A 21,738-nucleotide genomic window follows, 5' to 3' on the forward strand; every position below is an offset into this window, starting at 1 on the left:
CGGATCCCTTGAAAAACCCTCTCCCTTTCCAGCTGGGGGATATTTTGGTGATCTGTTGGGGGGATTATTTTAACTCCCGGAGAGCAAGCCTGACAGCAAGGTCTCTGCTACGGACGCATCTATTTATATATTTCTCTCTTTTTTGTTGTTAATGTCGGCACAGTGATGTGAATACAATACAATTCCAGGAATCCACCACTTCCTGGAATAGATTAAAAGGGAGCAAACAAAAGATTACTTAGTAGTGGCTTCCCCCCTCCCAGAGCTTCAAGATTACTTCAAGAGCCAGCGTCGAGGCGAGCTGCAACTCTCTCTGCTCACTTCTTCCACGCGTTTAAGACGAGAGAGAGATTTATTTATTGAGACGTATTTATTGATTTTTCTTTCCAGTTGTTGCTGGTGATTTTATACGCCACCGGGAAGGAGATTTCTTTCCTTCTCTCATATTCTTTTCTTTTCCCCGTGTAATTTTTTTTTTTTTTAAATTCACCTCTGCAAGAGTTCAGTGGAAAACTGCTAAGGTTACGTACCTTTTCTTACTCGTAACTTGCTGAGCAAAGACTTTCTGGATACCTCAAACTGTCTGCTTTTCAGCGAGTGATCTCCAAGGTGCTTTTGAGAAGGCTTCTGGGTCTTCATCCAGCCTTCTTTTTCCGAGTCACTTACTGGCCGATTGTGGTACCTCCTGTTTGGGAACAAAGACCGACCATAAAGAAGACAACCAAAAGAGGGAGAGCTTTTTCCCCAGTTCCCCGAAGACTTGATGCTCTTTCCTTGGTCCTGGAGTGACATGATCCTCTGTGTTCAAGGGTAAGATCCCTCAAAGACTTTACAATTTTCTTATCCCACTTTAAAAAGTACTGAAAAGGTATTGTGGAACAAGTCCTCAAACCCCTTTTCTTTAAATAAGGGATTTCAATTCAAATCAGTGTGTGTGTTTAAGTTACTTTATTTCAGTTGAAGGTCACCCTTTGTGCAGGTTCCCATTTTAAAAAAAGGTAAACATACAGCACATCAAGTTAACAAAATTCAATACACTTTTAAAAGAAGTGGAAGGAAGAGAGTTGCTGTTTCTATTGTGCGTGTTTGATTAAAGATGGACAGTGCAATCTTCTACATGTCCACTCAGAAAAAAAAGTCCCACTGAGTTCAGTAGGCCCTACTGATAGATAAGTGGGCATGCAATTGCAGCAACCGCTGCCCAGTTTAAGTATAATCCTACTTAAACTGGGCAGCGGTGTGTGGGGATCAACTGGAAGAGAATTCCAAACATACAGAAAATACTCTTGAGTTGGTACAGAACAGTTTGTTATGAGTAGTAAGGGGCTACTGTTTTAACCATCTTCAGATAATTAAAAAAAACCCAACAACACTGCAAAAATATACATAGATTGCTGTAACTGATAATAGCTTATCTACCCAAGACTGTGTGTGTGTGTGTGTGTGTGTGTGTGTGTGTGTGTGTGATGTATACATGGCACGCTGGTCACGCAACTATCTACATGTTACTGCATTTGTGAAACTTAAGGACAGCACAATTTTTCAGTTTGACTAGATGTATCCCACTGTTCTTACTATCACACCAAAGAGTCCCAACTAGAACTCATACTTGTGCTGCCAGACTAACATTTACAGTTGCTTCAGACATCAAGGGGTGGTACCTGTACACCAAGACTGCATGTTGTCTGACATTCCACACCCAAGCAATGTAAAATACTTACCTAGCTATAGTCATTAAGAGCTATGCCATTTAAAACTATTCCAAAAGAGAATCTAGAAGTTTTTGCCCCTTTCCACTCTGGCAGAGGTGGGGGTTTCCACCTCCTCTATTGCTTCTATGTATTGCTGGCTAGACACCACAGCGATTTTCCAGTTTCTTTGTTTTCATTGCTAATACTTTGTTCGTGTGATGAGTCTTAAAACACATTTGCTCTAATTTAGTCTTTGTCCTCATTCACACCATACATTTAAAGCACTACGAGACCACTTCAGTCATGGCTTCCCCCAAATAATTCTGGGAGTTGTAGTTTGTTAAGGGTGCTCCTCCCCCCCCCCCCACCAGCAACAATTCCCTGAGTGATTTTACAATCAATCCCTCTTCACAGGGAACTCTGGGATGGGAGGGGAATAGGGGTCTCCTAACAACTCCCAGAATTCTTTGGAGGAAGCCATGACTGTTTAAAGCGGTATCATATTGCTTTAAGTGTAAAGCATTTAAAATGTAACACATTTTAAAATTGCTATAATGGTGTGAATGTGGCCAAAGACTAATTTTATGTTTTAAATAAATAAAGTGCCAGTAGCATATCTCATTCCTCTTCCTCTGTTGGTTTACAGTTCATTTGCTTCCTGTGCTGGCTTTTAACCTGGGGCTCTCTAGAATTTTGTGCAGGTTAGAAGCCACTTGTCTCCTGCTCACTTAAGCAGAATTCCCAAGGGAGAATAGAAAAGCACTCAATAAAGCACAGGGCTGGAGAATTTCCTGAATCTTCCTATCTTGCCATTTAACTTTGGTTTGCTGGGGAAGTAAGCAACTCCAGATCTTTCAGCTTTAGTTTCGGTGCTGCTAATTTATTTTTTATTCCCCAGAACTAATAATTCTTTGGAGAAGGTTTGCAACCTTTCTTTAAAAGTGTGGAATGCCTTTCACATTTTCCTAAGTAGCTCAGCTTGAGAAGTATACTGCTTGTTGTGTTAATTTCTGATTAAACCGTTGTTGCTATTTTGATAGGTTCACCATTCCTTAATTTAGAACTAGCTAATAGACCACATGGCTCATATCACTTTAATCCTAGAAAGACTGACATTCCCCCAAAGGGCCCAGGTGATAGACATGTGGTTCATCCTCAGAACAAACCTGCAAAGTACATAGATCCATTGGGCTTCATGGATATAAGTAGAGCTGTGAACCAGTCCAGAATGATCAACTACAGCACACTGGTTCTCAGTCTCTGTCCTTCCTCTGAGCAATCACACTTTGATGATGTAGAAGCTTTTCTGATACTCCCTAAAAGAGATACCTCTTTTTGCCGGGAGGGTACAATTTCATTTTTATTATTGTCCTGTCTGCCCTATGTTTATGCCCAGTCTGTTTCAGTTTATGTTCCTCTCAGATCATATTTAGAAAGCTACTACCTCATTTGGCATGAACATTTTTATCTTCTTATCTTCTTGCACACCTACTCAAAGATATTCCCCGGCTTACTACTCACACCAGCCTTTCTCGTATTCCCAGTTGCACTGGCAGAGGAAGGCGGGTGCGGTGCGCACCAGGTGTCAGCTGTGAGGGCGGGTGACATCGCTGTACCACCCCCACCCCCATGCTCATCGTGCGGGCGGCAGGCCACTAGGGATGCTGCTGCGGTGGCAGCTCTCACACGTCTTCATCATTCCTTCTTTGCTGCAAATGCCTTTCTGTCACACCCTGGAGCCCTTCACTTGGTTGAAGCACAAAATTTCACTCTTGTCTCCCTTTCATACCCTAGTTAAGCAGCCAGGATGCATGGACTGCAAGGACTGTTTCTCTAAGGACACCAAATGCAGGGAAAGACCTAGCAAAAAATAGTGTTAACATCACAGAGCACAGCATCACTCCCCCTGCTGCAAAAACAAAACAAAACAAAACAAAACAAGGGGCAGACTAGAATGCTTTTAAAACGTTATTTTAAAGAAGGGACATGTGTTGCAAACTCTACGAATAAGATTTAAAGGACTGGGATAAGGTTATTTATTTCTACAAACAATAGAGGTTTGGGTTCAGTTACAGAGGAGACCGTTTCCACCATGCCAGGCCCTTTGCCCTCTCTGCCTAGTATTTGTAATCCCAGCAAGCAGACCTATGGTTCAAAGAAGCCCATGCCAAGTATCCAGTTCAGAAAATAAGATGGGTTACAGGGCCTCATGCCCTCTTCTCCTTTTGGCCAAGAAACTCTGAGGCCTTTAGAGCCTGCCAGCTGGAGTGGCTGTTTTGTTAGCTACTATTTGGGGTTGGTGCGTAAGGCTAGCTCATTGTCCGTTTGCTCATATGAGTGGTAAACATCCATCTCTAGGAGGGTGAAAGGAAAGGACAATGACGTTACATCTTGTGCAAGAAAGATGAAACCACGCAACAAAAGCAGAAGCTGATATTATTAGGATTTCCCTCCACCCTTACTATCAGAAATATACGTCAGCTTATTAGGACCTGATTTGGCCATTCTGTTCCTATAATATATGGGACAGGGTTTCCTAAGAATCTCTGGATTTTGTTTTGTTTTGTTAATCTTTTAAATTATTTATTATTTACGTATGAGCCATTAAAATACATGTAGCTCTGCTGAGTTTCATAAGCAAATAAATGCAAAAACAAAACCCAGACTGAGAGCTTACAGTCTAAACTAGGCAAGGAAGAAGACAGAGGAATGGGGGGCAGAGACAAGGGCTGCAAGGGAATTATGGGCACAGATGCTTAAACTTGATTCCAGTTGGGAATGAGAATTAAAGGTTATGCTGAAGATTTAAATATTTAGATTCCTACGCATGCATCAGAATTCCCAGGACTGCTCAACATTTCCCTCATGAACCAGATATTAACGAAAACAGAAGGGCACTTTCATTTGCGAGCATGAACCCTCCCACCTCATTATCTCTAATTCTGTGGGACCCCACATCTCCCCTCCCACAGAAAAGTATTAAGAACAAAGCAGATTCAGGTAATTGTGACATTCAATGACATTTCTCTCTTCCCCGTATGGGTGGAAGCAAAAATGAGTGCATCACAACAGAGAAAAGATCAGTCCAAAGTATACAGTATTCCCTATTACAGGTAATCTTTATGGACTGCTCATTATAGTAACATTCAGGTCCAGTGATGGACCTGAACCAACTGAATTTGGAACTGAGAGCTCCTGTAACGAAGCCTTGCTGGTAATTACAGCTACTTCCTGCCTTTTCACTTTGTTAGTCATTTACTACCATGCAAATTACTGATACGTTCAGATTTGCCGGTTGCTATCACACCCACTTTGGAGAGTAAGTTGGTTACACAAGGTACAAAGAAACTAAGATCCCGGGCCAACATGCGTAGGTGCTTTTGAAAGGCGGCATTAGAAAAGCTATGGAGTGGAACAGAATTGAGAAACTGAGCTGGCAAATGGTTCTTGGCCATGGTTTGCCTGAGAAGGGCTTTGTCTCATGGTTATGGAGGAAAGGTGTGGCCCACTGCAAAGCTTTAGCACTGTGAATTTCTAGCAATGTCTAAATTTAGCACACAAATCATATTTGTTACTGTACTGCCTGCCGCCTTGCAGTGGGTGTGTTCCAGATAAGGTTTTTGTGTTTTCGTGCATTTCCCCTTTTGGGGAGGTGCAAAAGCTTGCAGCTCAGAAAACAATTGCTTAGAAGAAGAAAAAGATGATGATCTCGGTATTCACATCCCTTGTGGGTGATACATGCACTTTTCTCTGTGCTTTTTTTGTTGACTCGTCTTTAGACTTCCATATTCAACTGGGTTAATTGAAGGGAGCCAGGCAGCAAGACCACCAGGCTATGTGGAGGGAAAAAATAACAACCAGCAGAATACAGTGGTACCTCGGGTTACAGACGCTTCAGGTTACATACGCTTCAGGTTACAGACTCTGCTAACCCAGAAATAGTACCTCGGGTTAAGAACTTTGCTTGAGGATGAGAACAGAAATTGTGCTCTGGCGGCGCAGCGGCAGCAGGAAGCCCCATTAGCTAAAGTGGTGCTTCAGGTTAAGAACAGTTTCTGGTTAAGAACGGACCTCCGGAACGAATTAAGTACTTAACCTGAGCTACCACTGTACCGATGGGATAGGATGGATATGTAACCTTATCCCTTGTTTTCATCAAGGTGTCGTTGACACTGCATGCAATGTCTGCCATACGTTGGGGTGGGTTTTTTTAACCAAAAAAGTGGCAGGCTGTACAACCAAAGCAGAAAGGCCTTTTGCAAATGGGACTCAAACACTTTGACTTTGCTGCCTGTGTACCTCACCAGCAGAGCTGGATTTATGGCAATGCAGGCCATTGCCCTGCACAAGAATGCCCGGCAAAATCATTCTTCTTTAACCAGGCCTTTGGCCAATGCCCTTTTAAAATGTGTTGTGGAAGCGGTGTGTGTGTGTGTTTATTGGGTTGTCTTTGTTTTTATTACCCATTATTACCCTGTTTTTTATATTGTAAATTTATGTCCTGAGATCTATGGGTATAGGGCAGTATACTACTACTACTACTACTAATAATAATAATACTCAAAGTGAAAGAGGGGAGGGCACCCAATTTTGTCCTCACTCAGGGCGCCATATTACCAGAGTCCACCTCTGTTGCCAGTTCCACAGGCTTTCAGACAAGTTCACTTGGGGCTAATGAACGAGCTTCCAGTTTGTATTTCCTGATGTATTTCCAGCTTGTGGGTAGCTGGAAAAGAGTAGTGGGACATGGAACTGGCAGGGGAGGAGGAGAGGGGCCAGACAATAAGTGTAGCAAGAACAGATCCGACTGTAGGCTGCCTGTAAGCGTATATGCTATTCTTTGACTCTTCAGCTCTTAGAGACACGTGTACACACAAAATCACTTCAACACTTTCCCCTGCATATGTGTTGGTAATTATTATTCAGGCACAGTAATGTTTGAGATGCAGTAGAAAATAGAGCACTATATTTGAAAAGCATAAGAGTGAGTTTTAAAACTTATTCCAAATTTCTCTTTTAATGCATTTGATTTTTAATGGGATATAGTCAGGGAATCAAGTGAAGTTCAGTATGCATCTACTCAGAAGAAAGTGGATTCAGTGAGACTTGTTCCCAGCTAAATGTTTATGGGTTGCAATCAAAGAGAAAGAAAAAGACTGGGTCTATAGGACCGAAAAGCCAAAGGCATGGAAAGAGTGTTTGAGGCTGCAATCCTATATACAGTAATCTGGGAGCAGTTCCACCGAACTCAATAGGACTCTTTCTGAATAGACATGCATAGGTTTGTGCTGTCAGTTATCCTCTGTCTGGGGACAAGCCTGCACGACTCCATTTATGTTTACTCAAAAGCAGATCCCACTCCCTTCAGTGGGTCTTAGTCCTTTGTGTGCTTATTATCACAGTTAAGTGGTGTGCATTTCTTCCCTTTCTTCCTCTGTTTATCTGCTTGTGCAGTGTAACAGGCTGTCACATAGTGGGTTAGTACAGTAGGAAGCAATGTGTTGATGCAACCTGGTTGCCAGGCAAGGTAAAAAAACCCAAAAAACTAATTCTAAATGCCCTTCCTTTCAGATCCCATCCTTTGCTGGCAGAGGAGAAGATCAGGAGCCTATCGCTTGGGGGCCTTGCAGCGAATCTGTCAGAGCAAGTCATGCAGCCTCTGTCAGTCACACCTTTCCAAGAAGAGCCTGCTCCACCCTTCGTGGCGCCCACACCGGACAACAGCCCGCCTCAAGCACGAGACCCAGAAGAGGATCTGCTATGCATTGCCAAAACATTTTCATATCTGCGGGAATCTGGTAAGAGCCCTCGGAGACTTGGTAGTGGAGCGTGCCATGTGTGCTAGAGGTGCAAATAACAAGGAAGTGGAAGCATTCCTGCGGTTGATGGGCAACAATGTTGAAAGCTGCTTGCAGTGGAGATATGGATGACACACCAATGGGTGGCAATGGCGACAGTTCAGAAGGGCATTATGGGCCTTGAGAACTGGTTGGCTTTTCATTAGATCTCAGTGCAGCCAGGCAAATGGCGCCATGTTCTTCTGAAAAGCTGGCTTGGGGAGACTGGACCTGCAGCACTACACCATGAATCCCTGCTTAGCTCATTGGGACTTACCATGTGGGCTAGTGGGTAGAGGGTCCAGCTTGGGAAAATGGGATCTGGATTCAAATCCATATTCAGCCACAAGGCTGCCTTAGACTGTCAGCCTGGATAAGTGGGGAAATCCCATAGAAGCCACCGTGAACGTACTGCAGTGTGCAGTAGTAAACAAATACATCTCCTTTCCCTGTATTGCTTTCCGTTATGATCATAGAGCAGGGTTTTCTAAACTTGGGTCTCCAGCTGTTTTTGGACTACAGTTCCCATCATCCCTGACTACTGGTCCTGCTACCTAGGGATGATGGGAGTTGTTGTCCAAAAGCAGCTGAAAACCCAAGTTTGGGAAACCCTGTTGTAGACCCTGCACTGAGCAGGGGGTTGGAATAGAGGACCTCCAGGTCCCTCCCACAACCCTATTATTCTTTGACAAGTTTGTACTTTTTCTTCTATGTTTTTCTTATCTCTCTGCCTCTCTTCTAGGCTGGTACTGGGGCTCTATCACAGCCAGCGAAGCCAAGCAGCAGCTCCAGAAGATGCCCGAGGGGACTTTCCTGGTACGGGACAGCACTCACCCCAGCTACTTGTTCACCCTCTCAGTCAAGACCAACCGAGGCCCCACCAACGTGCGCATCGAATATGCCGACAGCAAGTTCCGGCTAGACTCAAACTGCCTCTCTAAGCCTCGCATTCTGACCTTCCCAGATGTGGTCAGCCTGATCCAACATTACGTTCTTTCCTGCACCGTGGAGAGCAAAACGGACGCACCTTACCCGCCTCCCATGCCTTTGCCTCCTATGCAGAAGGAGGTCTCGGCCGTGCACCTGAAACTCATCCAGCCTCTCAAGCGCAGGGACAGCCCTCCTAGCCTCCAGCACTTCTGCAGGCTACGGATCAACCGGTCGACTGCCGAGACAGACCAGTTGCCTCTACCAAAGAGAATGAATGACTATTTGAAACAGTACCCTTTCCAGCTTTGAGGGCGCTGCTGGTTTGCCCCAAGACAGACTATAGAAGCATTTTTTTAAAAAAATAACAAAAACTATATACATAAAATAAAAATTAAAAACCTGATGGGACAGTGATGGGGCTTTGTCCCACTGACATGGTGTGGTATTATTTTAAGTGGGCACAGTAAGTTAACGGCCAGCAGAAGAGATGGCGTCCATTATACCCTCCACGTATTTTCTCCCCAGCTATCCTAATTCCATTCCTGTGCCAAGGAGGAGGTGCTGGAATTGTCGCCATTCCAGTGCCCAAACCTCAGAGCTTCTCTTTATGTTCTGACTTTGTCTTTGAGGAAAACACACTTGGCATGTGCACACTACTTGAATTTCAGAGTCACCATCACACCGGGAATGTCGAAGCATTGTTACTGTCGTTATTTATATCCATGGTAGCTTTTATTCTTTTTCACTACTACTAAGTATGATATAGATTACTACTACTACTACTATTATTATTACTACGTTTGCTTCTTTTTCAAACAAACTTGTAGCTATCCATAGTAACCCTTGGGGGACTTTGAATATCGACCAGTTAAGTTGTCTTGCTGTAGCCTTCTCCTTAATCTATGATAGTGCATTCGTACGCAGATGCCATTGGAAGCCCATGAAAGGTTGGCTCTAGTCAGCTGTCAACATCTAGACTTCAGGTCCCATCATCGTAGCACACAGAATACTTCCTTCCCTCCCAAACAAGCCTATTGGGCTCGGACAAATGAGCGTATTTTTGACTCTTTCTATCTTCCCCTCTTGATTTGCTTTAAAAAAAAAAAAAACACAGTGAAGGCTCCTGAGTACATTCTGCATGGGGCTGAAGCATTTGTCTTGGTGGGGTGATCCCATCTACAGTACTCAGACATAGCAAACTTCTATACATATATTTATATATTTATTTATTCCTTCCTTCCTTCCTTTTGGGGAAGGAGCCCAGCAGAAAACAGGGTACCTTTCTTCCATCCCAATAGCACCGCCAACCAGTTGGTTCTTAAGTTTTTATGTCACTGCTTTGTTTAGCACCATGCGGCTTCAGAAAGAGCTGGATTCTGTTGTTATTCACTACCTCATTGGCTAGGGGTAGCTTGACTCGTAGGTTGAAGCGGATAGTTGCTTTTTGAATAATGTAGTGAAATCAAAAATTTTTAAACTTTAATTACCTCTTTTTTCTTTTTTTGCTTCACTAAAGTTTGCCTGTGGACACTTAATCCACTTTTATTCTGATCCTTGTATATGGGGAAGGGAGAGGGAGAAAGAAGCAATCAAGTGTTACCCCAGCTTCCATCTGGGGTACCATATCTAGGCAACTCTAGCACACTTTGTATTTCTTAAGGAGCTGGTGGTGCCCAAGACCCCAGAATTTGCTGCGCCTGGGCCAAGATAACAAGCTTGGCATTCATTCTGCCTTCCTCAGCCTTGTGACCTGATCACTGGGGGCAGAGGATTTGTACATTCAAACTAGAATGGTTGGTCTCCCATTATATATCTAAATCCTCAGGACAATGATGGATACACTTTCCCCATAAGCCTAGAGCAGAGCTGGAGACGAGAGATTTCTGCTATGTCAAGAGGCTGAGATTCAGGTAGGGCTAAGGCCCCTTTGCATCAGAGATGGGGAACCTGGAGCCCTCCATGTATTGTTGAACCACAGCTCCCATAATCCTTGACTGTCGGGTCATTTCTGATGGAGCTGGTATCCAACAATGCATTGGAGAGCCACAGTTTCCCCGTCCCCACCTTAAAACAGGCTTGACCAACCAAAGGTTTTCCAAAGGATTTTGGACTACATCCACCGTCAGCCAACAGCCATACTGGCCGGGGCCTGATGTATGCTGTGGTCCAAAATGGCTGAAGGGCACCATGTGGACAACTTCTACAGAGTAATTTGAAAGATATATCAAACCTTCTGCTCCCATTGCTAATCCAACATGACCTGGGATATTTAGCTAATGTCTGTTTCTTTTTGTGTCCCCCTAACCCCTCTGCCTGGATTTCTTTTGTATTTCTGGTTTTATTTTGGATACTTTGATGACTGACAGAGAATGTGTGCCTGTGTGATGTCTGGTTTGTTGCTCACTGAGCTCTCCCCTGTTCCTGTTCACTGTGACAGACTGAGCAAGGGCAAATGAATGAGAACAGAGAATATATTTAAAAACAACAACAAAATACAATAAATGATATTTTTAAATATAAACAAAACACTGCAATGTTTTATTTCTAGCCTGTTGCAGAAGCCTTTTAAGCATGTTTCACTTTGCTCTACTAAAAGTATTGTAGTTACTTCAGGAAACTCACCTGCTAATATTGCAGTCCTAAATCCTGGCACCAGTGTGTCAGTTTGCTACAGTACAGGGATGGGGAACCAGTGACTGTCTAGGCTTGGCTGGACTGCAACTCCCATAATCCCTGACCATTGGCCATGCAGGCTGAGGCTGATGGGAGCTGGAGGGCCACAAATTCTCCATCTCTCTCAATTCCTTAATCCAAGTTATTTATAAAGACGTTGAACAACAACGGGTGCAGGACGGTATCCCACAGCAGTGGCAGAGGAAGGGGGGCGGTGGGGGCAGCCCGCCCCGGATGTCCTCCCTGATGGGGGGGTAACATTGGCATGTCTCCCCCCTGGGACGCTCACCACTCACCGCGGGCTGCACCTCCCTGTGACGCTTGCCATGGGTGGCTAGCCCCGCCCTTGGGTGCACAGCATGTGCGCCGCTCCAGGTGCCGGAGCAGCTAGTTCCACCTCTGTTCTGCAGCACCCTACTTGTCACTTTTTGCCAGGATGATGAGGAACCATTAATGTCAGTCAACAAGCTACAAACCCACCTAACTAATCCACATTTTACCAGCTTCTTTGCAAGAATATCATTGGGGACTTTGTCAAAAGCCTTTCTGAAATCAAGATACACTATGTCCACAGCATCCCCATGATCCACCAAGCTTGTAACTCTATCAAAAAAAGAAATGAATTTTGTCTGGCGGGACTTGCTTTTGAGAAACCCATCCTGGGTCTTAGTAATCACAGCATCCTTTTCTAGGTGCTCACAGATTGTTTAATTATTTGTCCTAGGACCTTTACTGGCATTGATGTCAAGCTCCCCAGTTGGTAGTAAACTGGGTCTTAGAATCATAGAATCATAGAGTTGGAAGAGACCACAAGGGCCATCGAGTCCAACCCCCTGCCAAGCAGGAAACACCATCAGAACACTCCTGACATATGGTTGTCAAGCCTCTGCTTAAAGACCTCCAAAGTAGGAAACTCCACCACACTCCTTGGCAGCAAATTCCACTGTCGAACAGCTCTTACTGTCAGGAAGTTCTTCCTAATGTTTAGGTGGAATCTTCTTTCTTGTAGTTTGGATCCATTGCTCCGTGTCCGCTTCTCTGGAGCAGCAGAAAACAACCTTTCTCCCTCCTCTATGTGACATCCTTTTATATATTTGAACATGGCTATCATGTCACCCCTTAACCTCCTCTTCTCCAGGCTAAACATGCCCAGCTCCCTTAGCCGTTCCTCATAAGGCATCGTTTCCAGGCCTTTGACCATTTTGGTTGCCCTCCTCTGGACACGTTCCAGTTTGTCAGTGTCCTTCTTGAACTGTGGTGCCCAGAACTGGACACAGTACTCCAGGTGAGGTCTGACCAGAGCAGAATACAGTGGCACTATTACTTCCCTTGATCTAGATGCTATACTCCTATTGATGCAGCCCAGAATTGCATTGGCTTTTTTAGCTGCCGCGTCACACTGTTGGCTCATGTCTTCTTCCCTACCCTATTTAAAAATAGGGACATTTGCCTGTCTCCAGTCTGCAGGGACCTCACCTGTTTTCCAAGAATTTTCAACGACTGTAAACAGAAGCTCTGAGATTTCTTTAGCACCCTTGGGTGCAGCTCATAAATGCGGGTATCAGGACCACACCTTGCTGCATGCACAGTTTTTACTCCCTGCCTTTTAGCCTTGGCCATGTTCCATTGCTCTCCTTTGAAGGCAAAGGAGTGGGGAGAGACTCAAGTGTGCCAGTTGGCTAATAGTAAAGGAAGAAACTCCCTCAACAGCAATTTCTGGCTTAGAAGGCATCGTGCTCATCATACTTTTTCATATGGTGAATAGAAATCCAGAGACAGAATGCTGGCTTAAAGCCACAAGGGCCCTAGAAGGTTTGGCCAATATTATACTCCACACCAGAGGGGCCATGTTTGTGAGGGTGCTGAAGCATTGATGGTAAGGTGAGTCAGGGAAAAGCACACTGGGTCCAGGAGACCTGGCTTTGAATTCTAGCTAATACCACTGGCAGTCATCTTTGAGAATTCCTGGAGAACAGGTGAAGTCCCGGCAGACTGGAGGAGGGCAAATGTTGTCCCTATTTTCAAAAAGGGGAAAAGAGAGGACCCAAATAATTATCACCCAGTCAGTCTGACATCAATACCAGGGAAGATTCTGGAGCAGATCATTAAGCAAACAGTCTGTGAGCACCTAGAAAGGAATGCTGTGATCACCAATAGTCAGCATGGATTTCTGAAAAATAAGTCATGTCAGACTAACCTGATCTCGTTTTTTGACAGAATTGCAAGCCTGGTAGATGAAGGGAACGCAGTGGATGTAGCCTACCTTGATTTCAGCAAGGCATTCGACAAGGTGCCCCATGATATTCTTGTAAAGAAGCTGGTAAAATGCGGTCTTGACTATGCTACCACTCAGTGGATTTGTAACTGGCTGACTGACCAAATCCAAAGGGTGCTCATCAATGGTTCCTCTTCATCCTGGAGAAGAGTGACTAGTGGGGTGCCACAGGGTTCTGTCTTGGGCCCGGTCTTATTCAACATCTTTATCAACGACTTGGATGATGGACTCAAGGGCATCCTGATCAAATTTGCAGATGACACCAAACTGGGAGGGGTGGCTAACACCCCAGAGGACAGGATCACACTTCAAAACGACCTTGACAGATTAGAGAACTGGGCCAAAACAAACAAGATGAACTTTAACAGGGAGAAATGTAAAGTATTGCACTTGGGCAAAAAAAATGAGAGGCACAAATACAAGATGGGGGACACCTGGCTTGAGAGCAGTACATGTGAAAAGGATCTAGGAGTCTTGGTTGACCACAAACTTGACATGAGCCAACAGTGTGACGCGGCAGCTAAAAAAGCCAATGCAATTCTGGGCTGCATCAATAGGAGTATAGCATCTAGATCAAGGGAAGTAATAGTGTCACTGTATTCTGCTCTGGTCAGACCTCACCTGGAGTACTGTGTCCAGTTCTGGGCACCACAGTTCAAGAAGGACACTGACAAACTGGAACGTGTCCAGAGGAGGGCAACCAAAATGGTCAAAGGCCTGGAAACGATGCCTTATGAGGAACGGCTAAGGGAGCTGGGCATGTTTAGCCTGGGGAAGAGGAGGTTAAGGGGTGATATGATAGCCATGTTCAAATATATAAAAGGATGTCATATAGAGGAGGGAGAAAGGTTGTTTTCTGCTGCTCCAGAGAAGCGGACATGGAGCAATGGATCCAAACTACAAGAAAGAAGATTCCACCTAAACATTAGGAAGAAGTTCCTGACAGTAAGAGCTGTTCGACAGTGGAATTTGCCGCCAAGGAGTGTGGTGTAGTCTCCTTCTTTGGAGGTCTTTAAGCAGAGGCTTGACAACCATATGTCAGGAGTGCTCTGATGGTGTTTCCTGCTTGGCAGGGGGTTGGACTCGATGGCCCTTGTGGTCTCTTCCAACTCTATGATTCTATGATTCTAAGACAAAGACCTGAAGCCTACATGTGACCTTGGACCAGCCTCGGTCTTACAGACTAACTTATTTCATGGGGTTGTAGTAAGGATAAAATGGGATAATCCTATGCAGGCCACTGCCCTGAGCTCCTTGGAGGAAGAGAGGTATCCATGTAATAAACAGATGCCATACTCTACTGGCTTCCAACATTTCACCAGGAAAAGCAAAGGCATTCTTGTGTGCACATAATACAAAGTCTCATTTACCTGGGAGTAAATCCCATTAGACTCAGTTGGGCTGTAAACATCCACACCAAAATAAGAATGATTCCAACTGACAATAGAACTTGACATTGCATCATTTCCCTCCAGCCTTTTCAATAAACATTAATAACAAACAGAGTGGTGCAGATTCTTACTCTTCAGTTGAAGGGCCTCACTAATTTTAATTTTCAAAGAAGTGCTATTAGGATCACAGCTTTAGCCACAATATGAATGTGGCCCCAAGGAAAACTGTGTTGTGTTACATTGGTATAAATTTGGAGTAATTCAGAACAAAATTTGGGATCAAAACATGTAACCCACTCAGCTGCCCCACTTCTAAACATGTTGCTGCAATGTAGCAGAAACTTCAAAAAAAGGAAGCTTTGTTCTAATTACAGTATAGGCCCCTATTTTTCTAGATGCTAAGGGCTTCACATGAACACATTGCCTTGCTTGCTGTCACAATAAGTTGTAGAGGTCAGGGATGTATCTCTCTTGCTGACTCCAACTTATTTTATCTTTAATGACCATTTCCCATTCCTGCATTTGGGAAGTTCTTCCAAAGCAGGCATGCTCTGGATCAAAGAACACCAATTTTCAGTAGAGACTGAATTCATTTGTACAGCTAAGTTATAAATCCCTGCAAACAGAGGTGTGAATGGCTATGCAAGCAGGCCTTTAATTATACCAGCATGAGATTCCCTGCTACAATATGCCTTTCACTGCGATAAGCCATTCATGTGATGTTTGCACAATGAAGCACACAAATTAGATTAGAGCAGCAGATTTTGCACAAGCAGTATATTGAATAAAGATTATAGGCATGTGGGGAGTGCATACAAAGCACAACTCAGGTTAGTTCATTGGGGGAGGAAGTAGGGGTAGAGGGGAGGCAGAGGTCGTTGGGGGTGGTAGATGCAGCCCGACTGTCACTGTGCAATGTGTCCGAGTGGAGTCAGTTGATTTTCCTGCCAAATGGTAAAGGAGACTCACACCACTTTTCTTCACCTGATCAGAAACCTCTTGTACATGAACCCTAGAGGCTCATAGTGTGAGGTGACTGCTAAATATAACACAGAAATAAATAGTAAAAGAAATTGGCAGGCCCAATACAGATAACCAGTCTACTGCAAAGCAATTACTTGCACTCTGCAGCAAACCACCACTAGGGAATTGCCTCTTTTATCAGGCCTGAGCCACATCTGTCCATGTGCTCATCCACGACTACCACCAAATTCTAAAGTGTCTAAAACTATTAGGGCTCGCCCACACTTCTTCTTTTCCCTAGAAAGCACAGGTCTGAGTGGTTTTGCGTTTGCCTTGCTGCTTCCCCTTGGGAAATCCACTCTTTAGTGCTAAATCGGAGCAAACATCAATCCAGAGAAAACCCTATTGACGTTTGCTCCAGTTCAGCGGTAAAGAGCAGGTTTTCCCAGAGGAAAGTGGCAGGGCAGGTGGAGCGCTTTAAAAAGTAATGATTCCCTGCCCTTAGGTTCACACTCTAAAATCAGCAAAAACCAGTGCCAGCAGAATGAGGCCATCTCAGCATCAGCATCAGCTGCATGTGGCCTGCCCTGCAGCCTAGTCAGCTGCCTTCAGGTGCGCAAGAGGATGCTGCTGTCCTGTCTCCAGTACTGAAGAAAGACCAGTTGGCTCCTGAACACACAACTGGGGGTGGGACACATGCCATCTTATCCTTTGCCTCAGGCAGCAAAGTGTATTGAGCCATTCCCAAACAATGCAATAAACTAAGAGGATTAAGAGACTAGGCGGGAGGGATGAGGAAACATGAGCTTATAGAAGACAATGCAGTGCAGAATACACAGGTGTTTTTTTTTTTTGTTGAAATGTTGAAAAGAAGAAAGAGAGTAGGAAAGATGATAGATACCCTACCAAGTTCATATGCGCACTGTCAAGGCTGGAGTCAGATGCAGGTCAGAAATCCTTACTGTGCAGTTCAGCCACCAACACACCAGGAAATCAAAGGGTTAACTCACCCTTATTTTGGTCTCATCTAGATTACATGCCACTCACATCCATACTTCCCTCTGGGACATTCAACACTCAGCTGACTAGTTACCACTTGCCATCAAAAGAAAGGATTGGCTTTTTTTATAAGTGGCTTAGAGGTTGCATTACAATGGATTCATCACACCCACTTGCACAGTTCGGGATTAATTTCTGGGTTCATCTGACCTGCTGGGTAAGGAATGCCATGTGGTGTATATGTTATTGGTGGAAAACTTGCTGGAGAGTATCATGTGTCGGTTGACACTGACAGGGTAACCCTATGCATATTCTCTCAGAAGCAAGTCCCAACTAGTTTGAGAGGGTGAAGTGGACATTGAATTGGGCTGTGAAAGCCATTTCCCAATCCCCCACAGTTCTTGAGCCTTGTGGAGGAGGAGCGCATAACTACATAGGAAGAGGCTATTGGATCAGGCCAACAGCCCATTTAGTCCAGCATCTTGTTCTCACAGTGGCCAACCTGTGTGAAGACAGATGTGTTATTTTTTAAATGGTGATTATAAAATTGAAAAAAAAAGATCAAAGGATTATTCAACACAACTTTCTAAAATGTACACTGCTGGCTACAAATAACTTGGAGGAAATACGAAGTGTTAAGCCAAAACAAAACAGTCAATGATGACTTGACTGACAGGAGTGCTCTGGACTTCACTATTTTGGTCTTATTGCTCCTCAATCACTTGCTGTGGCCCAGATGGGCGAGCAAACAACGACTGTGGTGAGTGGAGGAAGGGAAGCAGCTGCAACTGCTGGCTTGCTTATTGGTTCTGGCAAGCGAGAAGGTGGCACAGCTGTGATGAGGCCAAGGAGCAGGAACATCTGCCAGCAATGGCAGTGGGAAGGTAGGCTCCCTGCAGGAGGAAGGGCCTATGGAGAATGTCTTGCCCAAGGACCCCTCAAGACCTGGAGTTGGCACTGGCTTTTTCCCAACAGCAATTAAATTCCTCGCAGAGCTCCTTATTGCTGCATTCAGTTTAACCCGTTTTTCCAGACCACCTTGCAATTCTTGCTGCTTGCCTTAATTAAACTGAGATCCTCGCGGCAAAGACTCTAATAGCAACAGAAAGTACTATTAAGTCATTCCTTGACTTAAGGAGATTATGCGGTTTCACCCAGGAGGCTTTCGTATTTGGTCCATTAATTTGTCACGGCTTCAGGTAATGTCTGCAGACGGTATGTTCCCCAACACCCGTCTCCATCTGACATGGAGGTCCTCCTGACTCTGAAGCTTCTGGGCCATCGCAAGAAGTTCAAGCTCACCCCCATTCCCACCTGCTGCGGCAGATGTCAAAATATATCGACAATTATTTCAGCTGAGCACTGTTGCCAGAAAGCAAGCTATCCATTTTTTGCTCCGAAATACAAAACGTCTGTTAGCTTTCAGTACAAAATGGAAGGAAAGCGGTCTTTAAGGAAGAGACCTGTTGTGGCTGGGTAGCCTGCATCTGGTGTGATGGGTGGGCCTCAGTCATAGTCCCACAAATTTACAGTGAAGATGGGAACAAGTTCAGCCGTGACCTGAAGCTTTAGTTAGTTCATTGTTCCAGAACCAGTGGCAATACCATGGTGGGGCAGCTGCAGACAGCCCACTGACACTTGAACAAGGCCCCTTGCCTGGTCCCGAATTTACCAAATGGCTGCAGTGGTTTGGTAATTCAATATAAAACAACCTTTTGATATCACCACAATGTCCCAGAATGATGCTGCACCAGGGTGTTAGGGCAGGGAGCATGAAAAGAGGAGGTTGCTTGCAGGCACATACTGCAGATCATAGTGATGCAAGTGCTTCTGCAGACACTTACTGCAGATGTCGGTGTTTCAGGAGTTGGGACCTGCAGGATTTCACTTGGGGGTTGAAATTGCACCTGGAGCTGGCATTGAATTGGACTATCAATTAAAACTTGAAGTTCTCCCTTCAGCTTTAAATGCATTGCACCCACAGTTATTTTGCACAACTAAAGAAGAACCAAACTACATGGCTACTCTGTCAAATGTGATCTATGACAGCAGCTCCTCAGTCATTAAACGACTTTACTATACGAATGATAACCAATGAAAAATAAGCAAGTAAAGGGGAGAGAGGGAGAGAAATGCTCAGTCTCCCACATTTGGTTCTTGTGTCAGAATTTTTCACCTCAATGTTGTTTTATTTGGTAATAATTTCTAAAGCATTTACACTGAGGTGGGATAATAAATAATAATAAATTTTATTTATATCCCGCCCTCCCCAGCCAACGTTCTAAAAACATTTCATTATAAAACTTAATTAAAATAAAATTGATGTCAACCATTAAGCAAAATTCTGTGCAGATTGCCAGAGGAGGGGGTCAGGCTGCGCCCTGACCAAAGGCCTGGTGGAACAGCTCTGTCTTACAGGCCCTGCGGAAAGATGTCAAATCCCGCAGGGCCCTAGTCTCTTGTGACAGAGTGTTCCACCAGATTGGAGCCGCGGCCGAGAAAGCCCTGGCTCTAGTTGAGGCCACTTCTAACAGGAGTGGCTGGCATGGTGGTACAGAGCTGCCCTACAAACCACTTACCTGAAGGGTGAAGAGGTGCAGCGGGCAGGTGGAAAGATCAAGGCTGGGCATGGATACGTTTTTCAGCCTGAAGGCAACATTTAACACTATCAGCAATATTTATACAGATCTTCTTATGCCGCTTATGGCTTTTCATTCTTATCTAACAACAGCCCAGTTCTCAAGGAGCCCTGTGGGTGCAAACCTGATTGCACTGAATTTCGTGTTCCTCCAGGTGGCCTTTTTCATCCCAGTTTGCTTGCTCAAAACAGGGAGTTTATATGACAACAAGCATTCATCCTAATTTGCTTGCAGGATATTCCCAGTGCTGTTTTTCCAGAGAAAGAGGTGCTGGATCTTACTATGAATGTCTCCCTCGTTCTCTAATGATGGCAACGGCACCAACATGAGAGGTGCAGGTTCCGGCTGAAAAAAAGGCCCTGCATCTTCCCATTAATTGTTTGTTTGCTGCATTTTCAGTACATTTCCCCATCACTTTCCTAACTGCAAAACTTGTGTTTCTTTTTCCAAAAGCAGATTTCCTGTGCTAGGGCAACAAAGCACTTTAATCCATTTTGAATGCACCAACTTCAGTTTCCCAATATGTGCTTGCATCCCTTCTGCCAAATATGGACAGCCTGGAGGCATCCTCAGTCATCTGAGGATAGTTTGCACAACAATCCTTCTAGCAATCATGAGAGAACCTGCTGCTATTGAACTCCTTTGTTAATCTTGGAAACTTTTGCAATCTAGAGAAACTTCAAGACACCTCAAATCAGCATAAGTCTATAATCTGTTTATCTATATTTTGTTTCATTGTTCCATGGTTGCTTGTTGTCCTGATTGGTAGGTCATGATTGTGACACACTGTTTCCAAAGTTTCAGCCTTCTTTAGCACCTTTCTGCAGGCACATCTGGAGAACACAATGTGAAATGCCATGTCACACATTAAATTTTCTTTTTTTAAAAAAATAATAATTTTTATTAAATTTTCCATTTAACAATCCAATCATGTCACATATGATTGGATTGTTAAATGGAAAATTTAATAAAAATTATTTTTTTTAAAAAAAACACATTAGTTTTTAATAGTTTTTAATAGATTTTTTATAGATTTTTATTGCAGTTTCAGAAATTATATACAAAAGAAAAACAAACAAAACACAGACAAAAAAAACAAGTATAATTTCATTTTTTTTTTTATAAGATTTTTATTGGTTTTACAAAATTTTAAGAAACAAACAAACACTTAAAAAGACAAACATACATGTATAATTTCATAACATATTTTCATAAACCTCTTTTCTAGGACTTCCCCATACCCCCCCTTTCTGCATCCCAATGTCCATAATTTTATAGCAACTCCCAATTGTTACTTTCCAACCTCTGTCATCTTAGTCATCTCTACCATTCTGACCTTATATCACTGTATCCCTTTGTTTCTAAAAACCACAACACTCTAACATTCGTTAAGTTTATAATAGTCCTTAAGATAATTTTTGAATTTTCTCCATTCTTCTTCCGCCGTCTCTTTTCCTTGGTCACGGATTCTGCCTGTCATCTCGGCCAAAGTCATATAGTCCATCACTTTCATCTGCCATTCTTCCAGAGTGGGTAGATCTTGTGTCTTCCAATACTTTGCGATGAGTATTCTTGCTGCTGTTGTAGCATACATAAAAAAAGTTCTATCCCTCTTTGACACCAATTGGCCGACAATGCCCAAGAGAAAGGCCTCTGGTTTTTTAGGAAAAGTACATTTAAGTACCTTTTTCATTTCATTATAGATCATTTCCCAGAAAGCCTTAATCTTTGGGCATGTCCACCAAAGGTGGTAAAAGGTACCTTCAGCCTCTTTACATTTCCAACATTTGTTGTCGGGCAGATGATAAATTTTTGCCAGCTTGACTGGGGTCATGTACCACCTGTATACCATTTTCATAATATTTTCCTTTAAGGCATTACATGCCGTAAATTTGATACCGGTGTTCCATAACCATTCCCAGTCATCTGACATGATGTTGTGTCCGACATCCTGTGCCCACTTAATCATAGCTGATTTGACTGTTTCATCCTGTGTATTCCATTTCAGCAACAAGTTATACATTCTAGATAAATTCTTAGTACTGGGTTCTAACAATTCAGTTTCTAGTTTTGATTTTTCCATCTGAAAGCCAATTTTCCTGTCCTGTTTGAAAAATTCCATTATTTGATGGTATTGAAACCAATTTTGTACCCTATGTTTCAGTCTCTCATGACTTTGCAATTTAAACTTATCTCCATCTTGTTCTAATATTTCCCAATACTTCGGCCATCCGACCTCCATATTGAGTTTCTTCACTGCCTTGGCCTCCACTGGTGAGACCCATCTAGGGGTTTTGTTTTCCAAGAGATCTTTATATCTTATCCAAACATTGAACAATG

General features: G+C 43.7%; 1 protein-coding gene across 1 annotated transcript; it reads left to right on the plus strand.

Annotated features, from left to right (window-relative positions):
• The first annotated feature begins 28 nt into the window (after window positions 1–28).
• Window positions 29–10,984, plus strand: CISH (cytokine inducible SH2 containing protein). The gene is made up of 3 exons (XM_081178137.1): window positions 29–810; window positions 7,263–7,489; window positions 8,271–10,984. Exons 1-3 carry the CDS (start codon window positions 764–766, stop codon window positions 8,765–8,767), a joined length of 771 nt encoding a protein of 256 aa, XP_081034263.1. The 5' UTR covers window positions 29–763; the 3' UTR covers window positions 8,768–10,984.
• The last annotated feature ends 10,754 nt before the right edge of the window (window positions 10,985–21,738 follow it).

The sequence above is a fragment of the Podarcis bocagei genome (assembly GCF_964188305.1).
Source record: "Podarcis bocagei genome assembly, chromosome: 2".
Taxonomy (NCBI): Eukaryota; Metazoa; Chordata; class Lepidosauria; order Squamata; family Lacertidae; genus Podarcis; species Podarcis bocagei.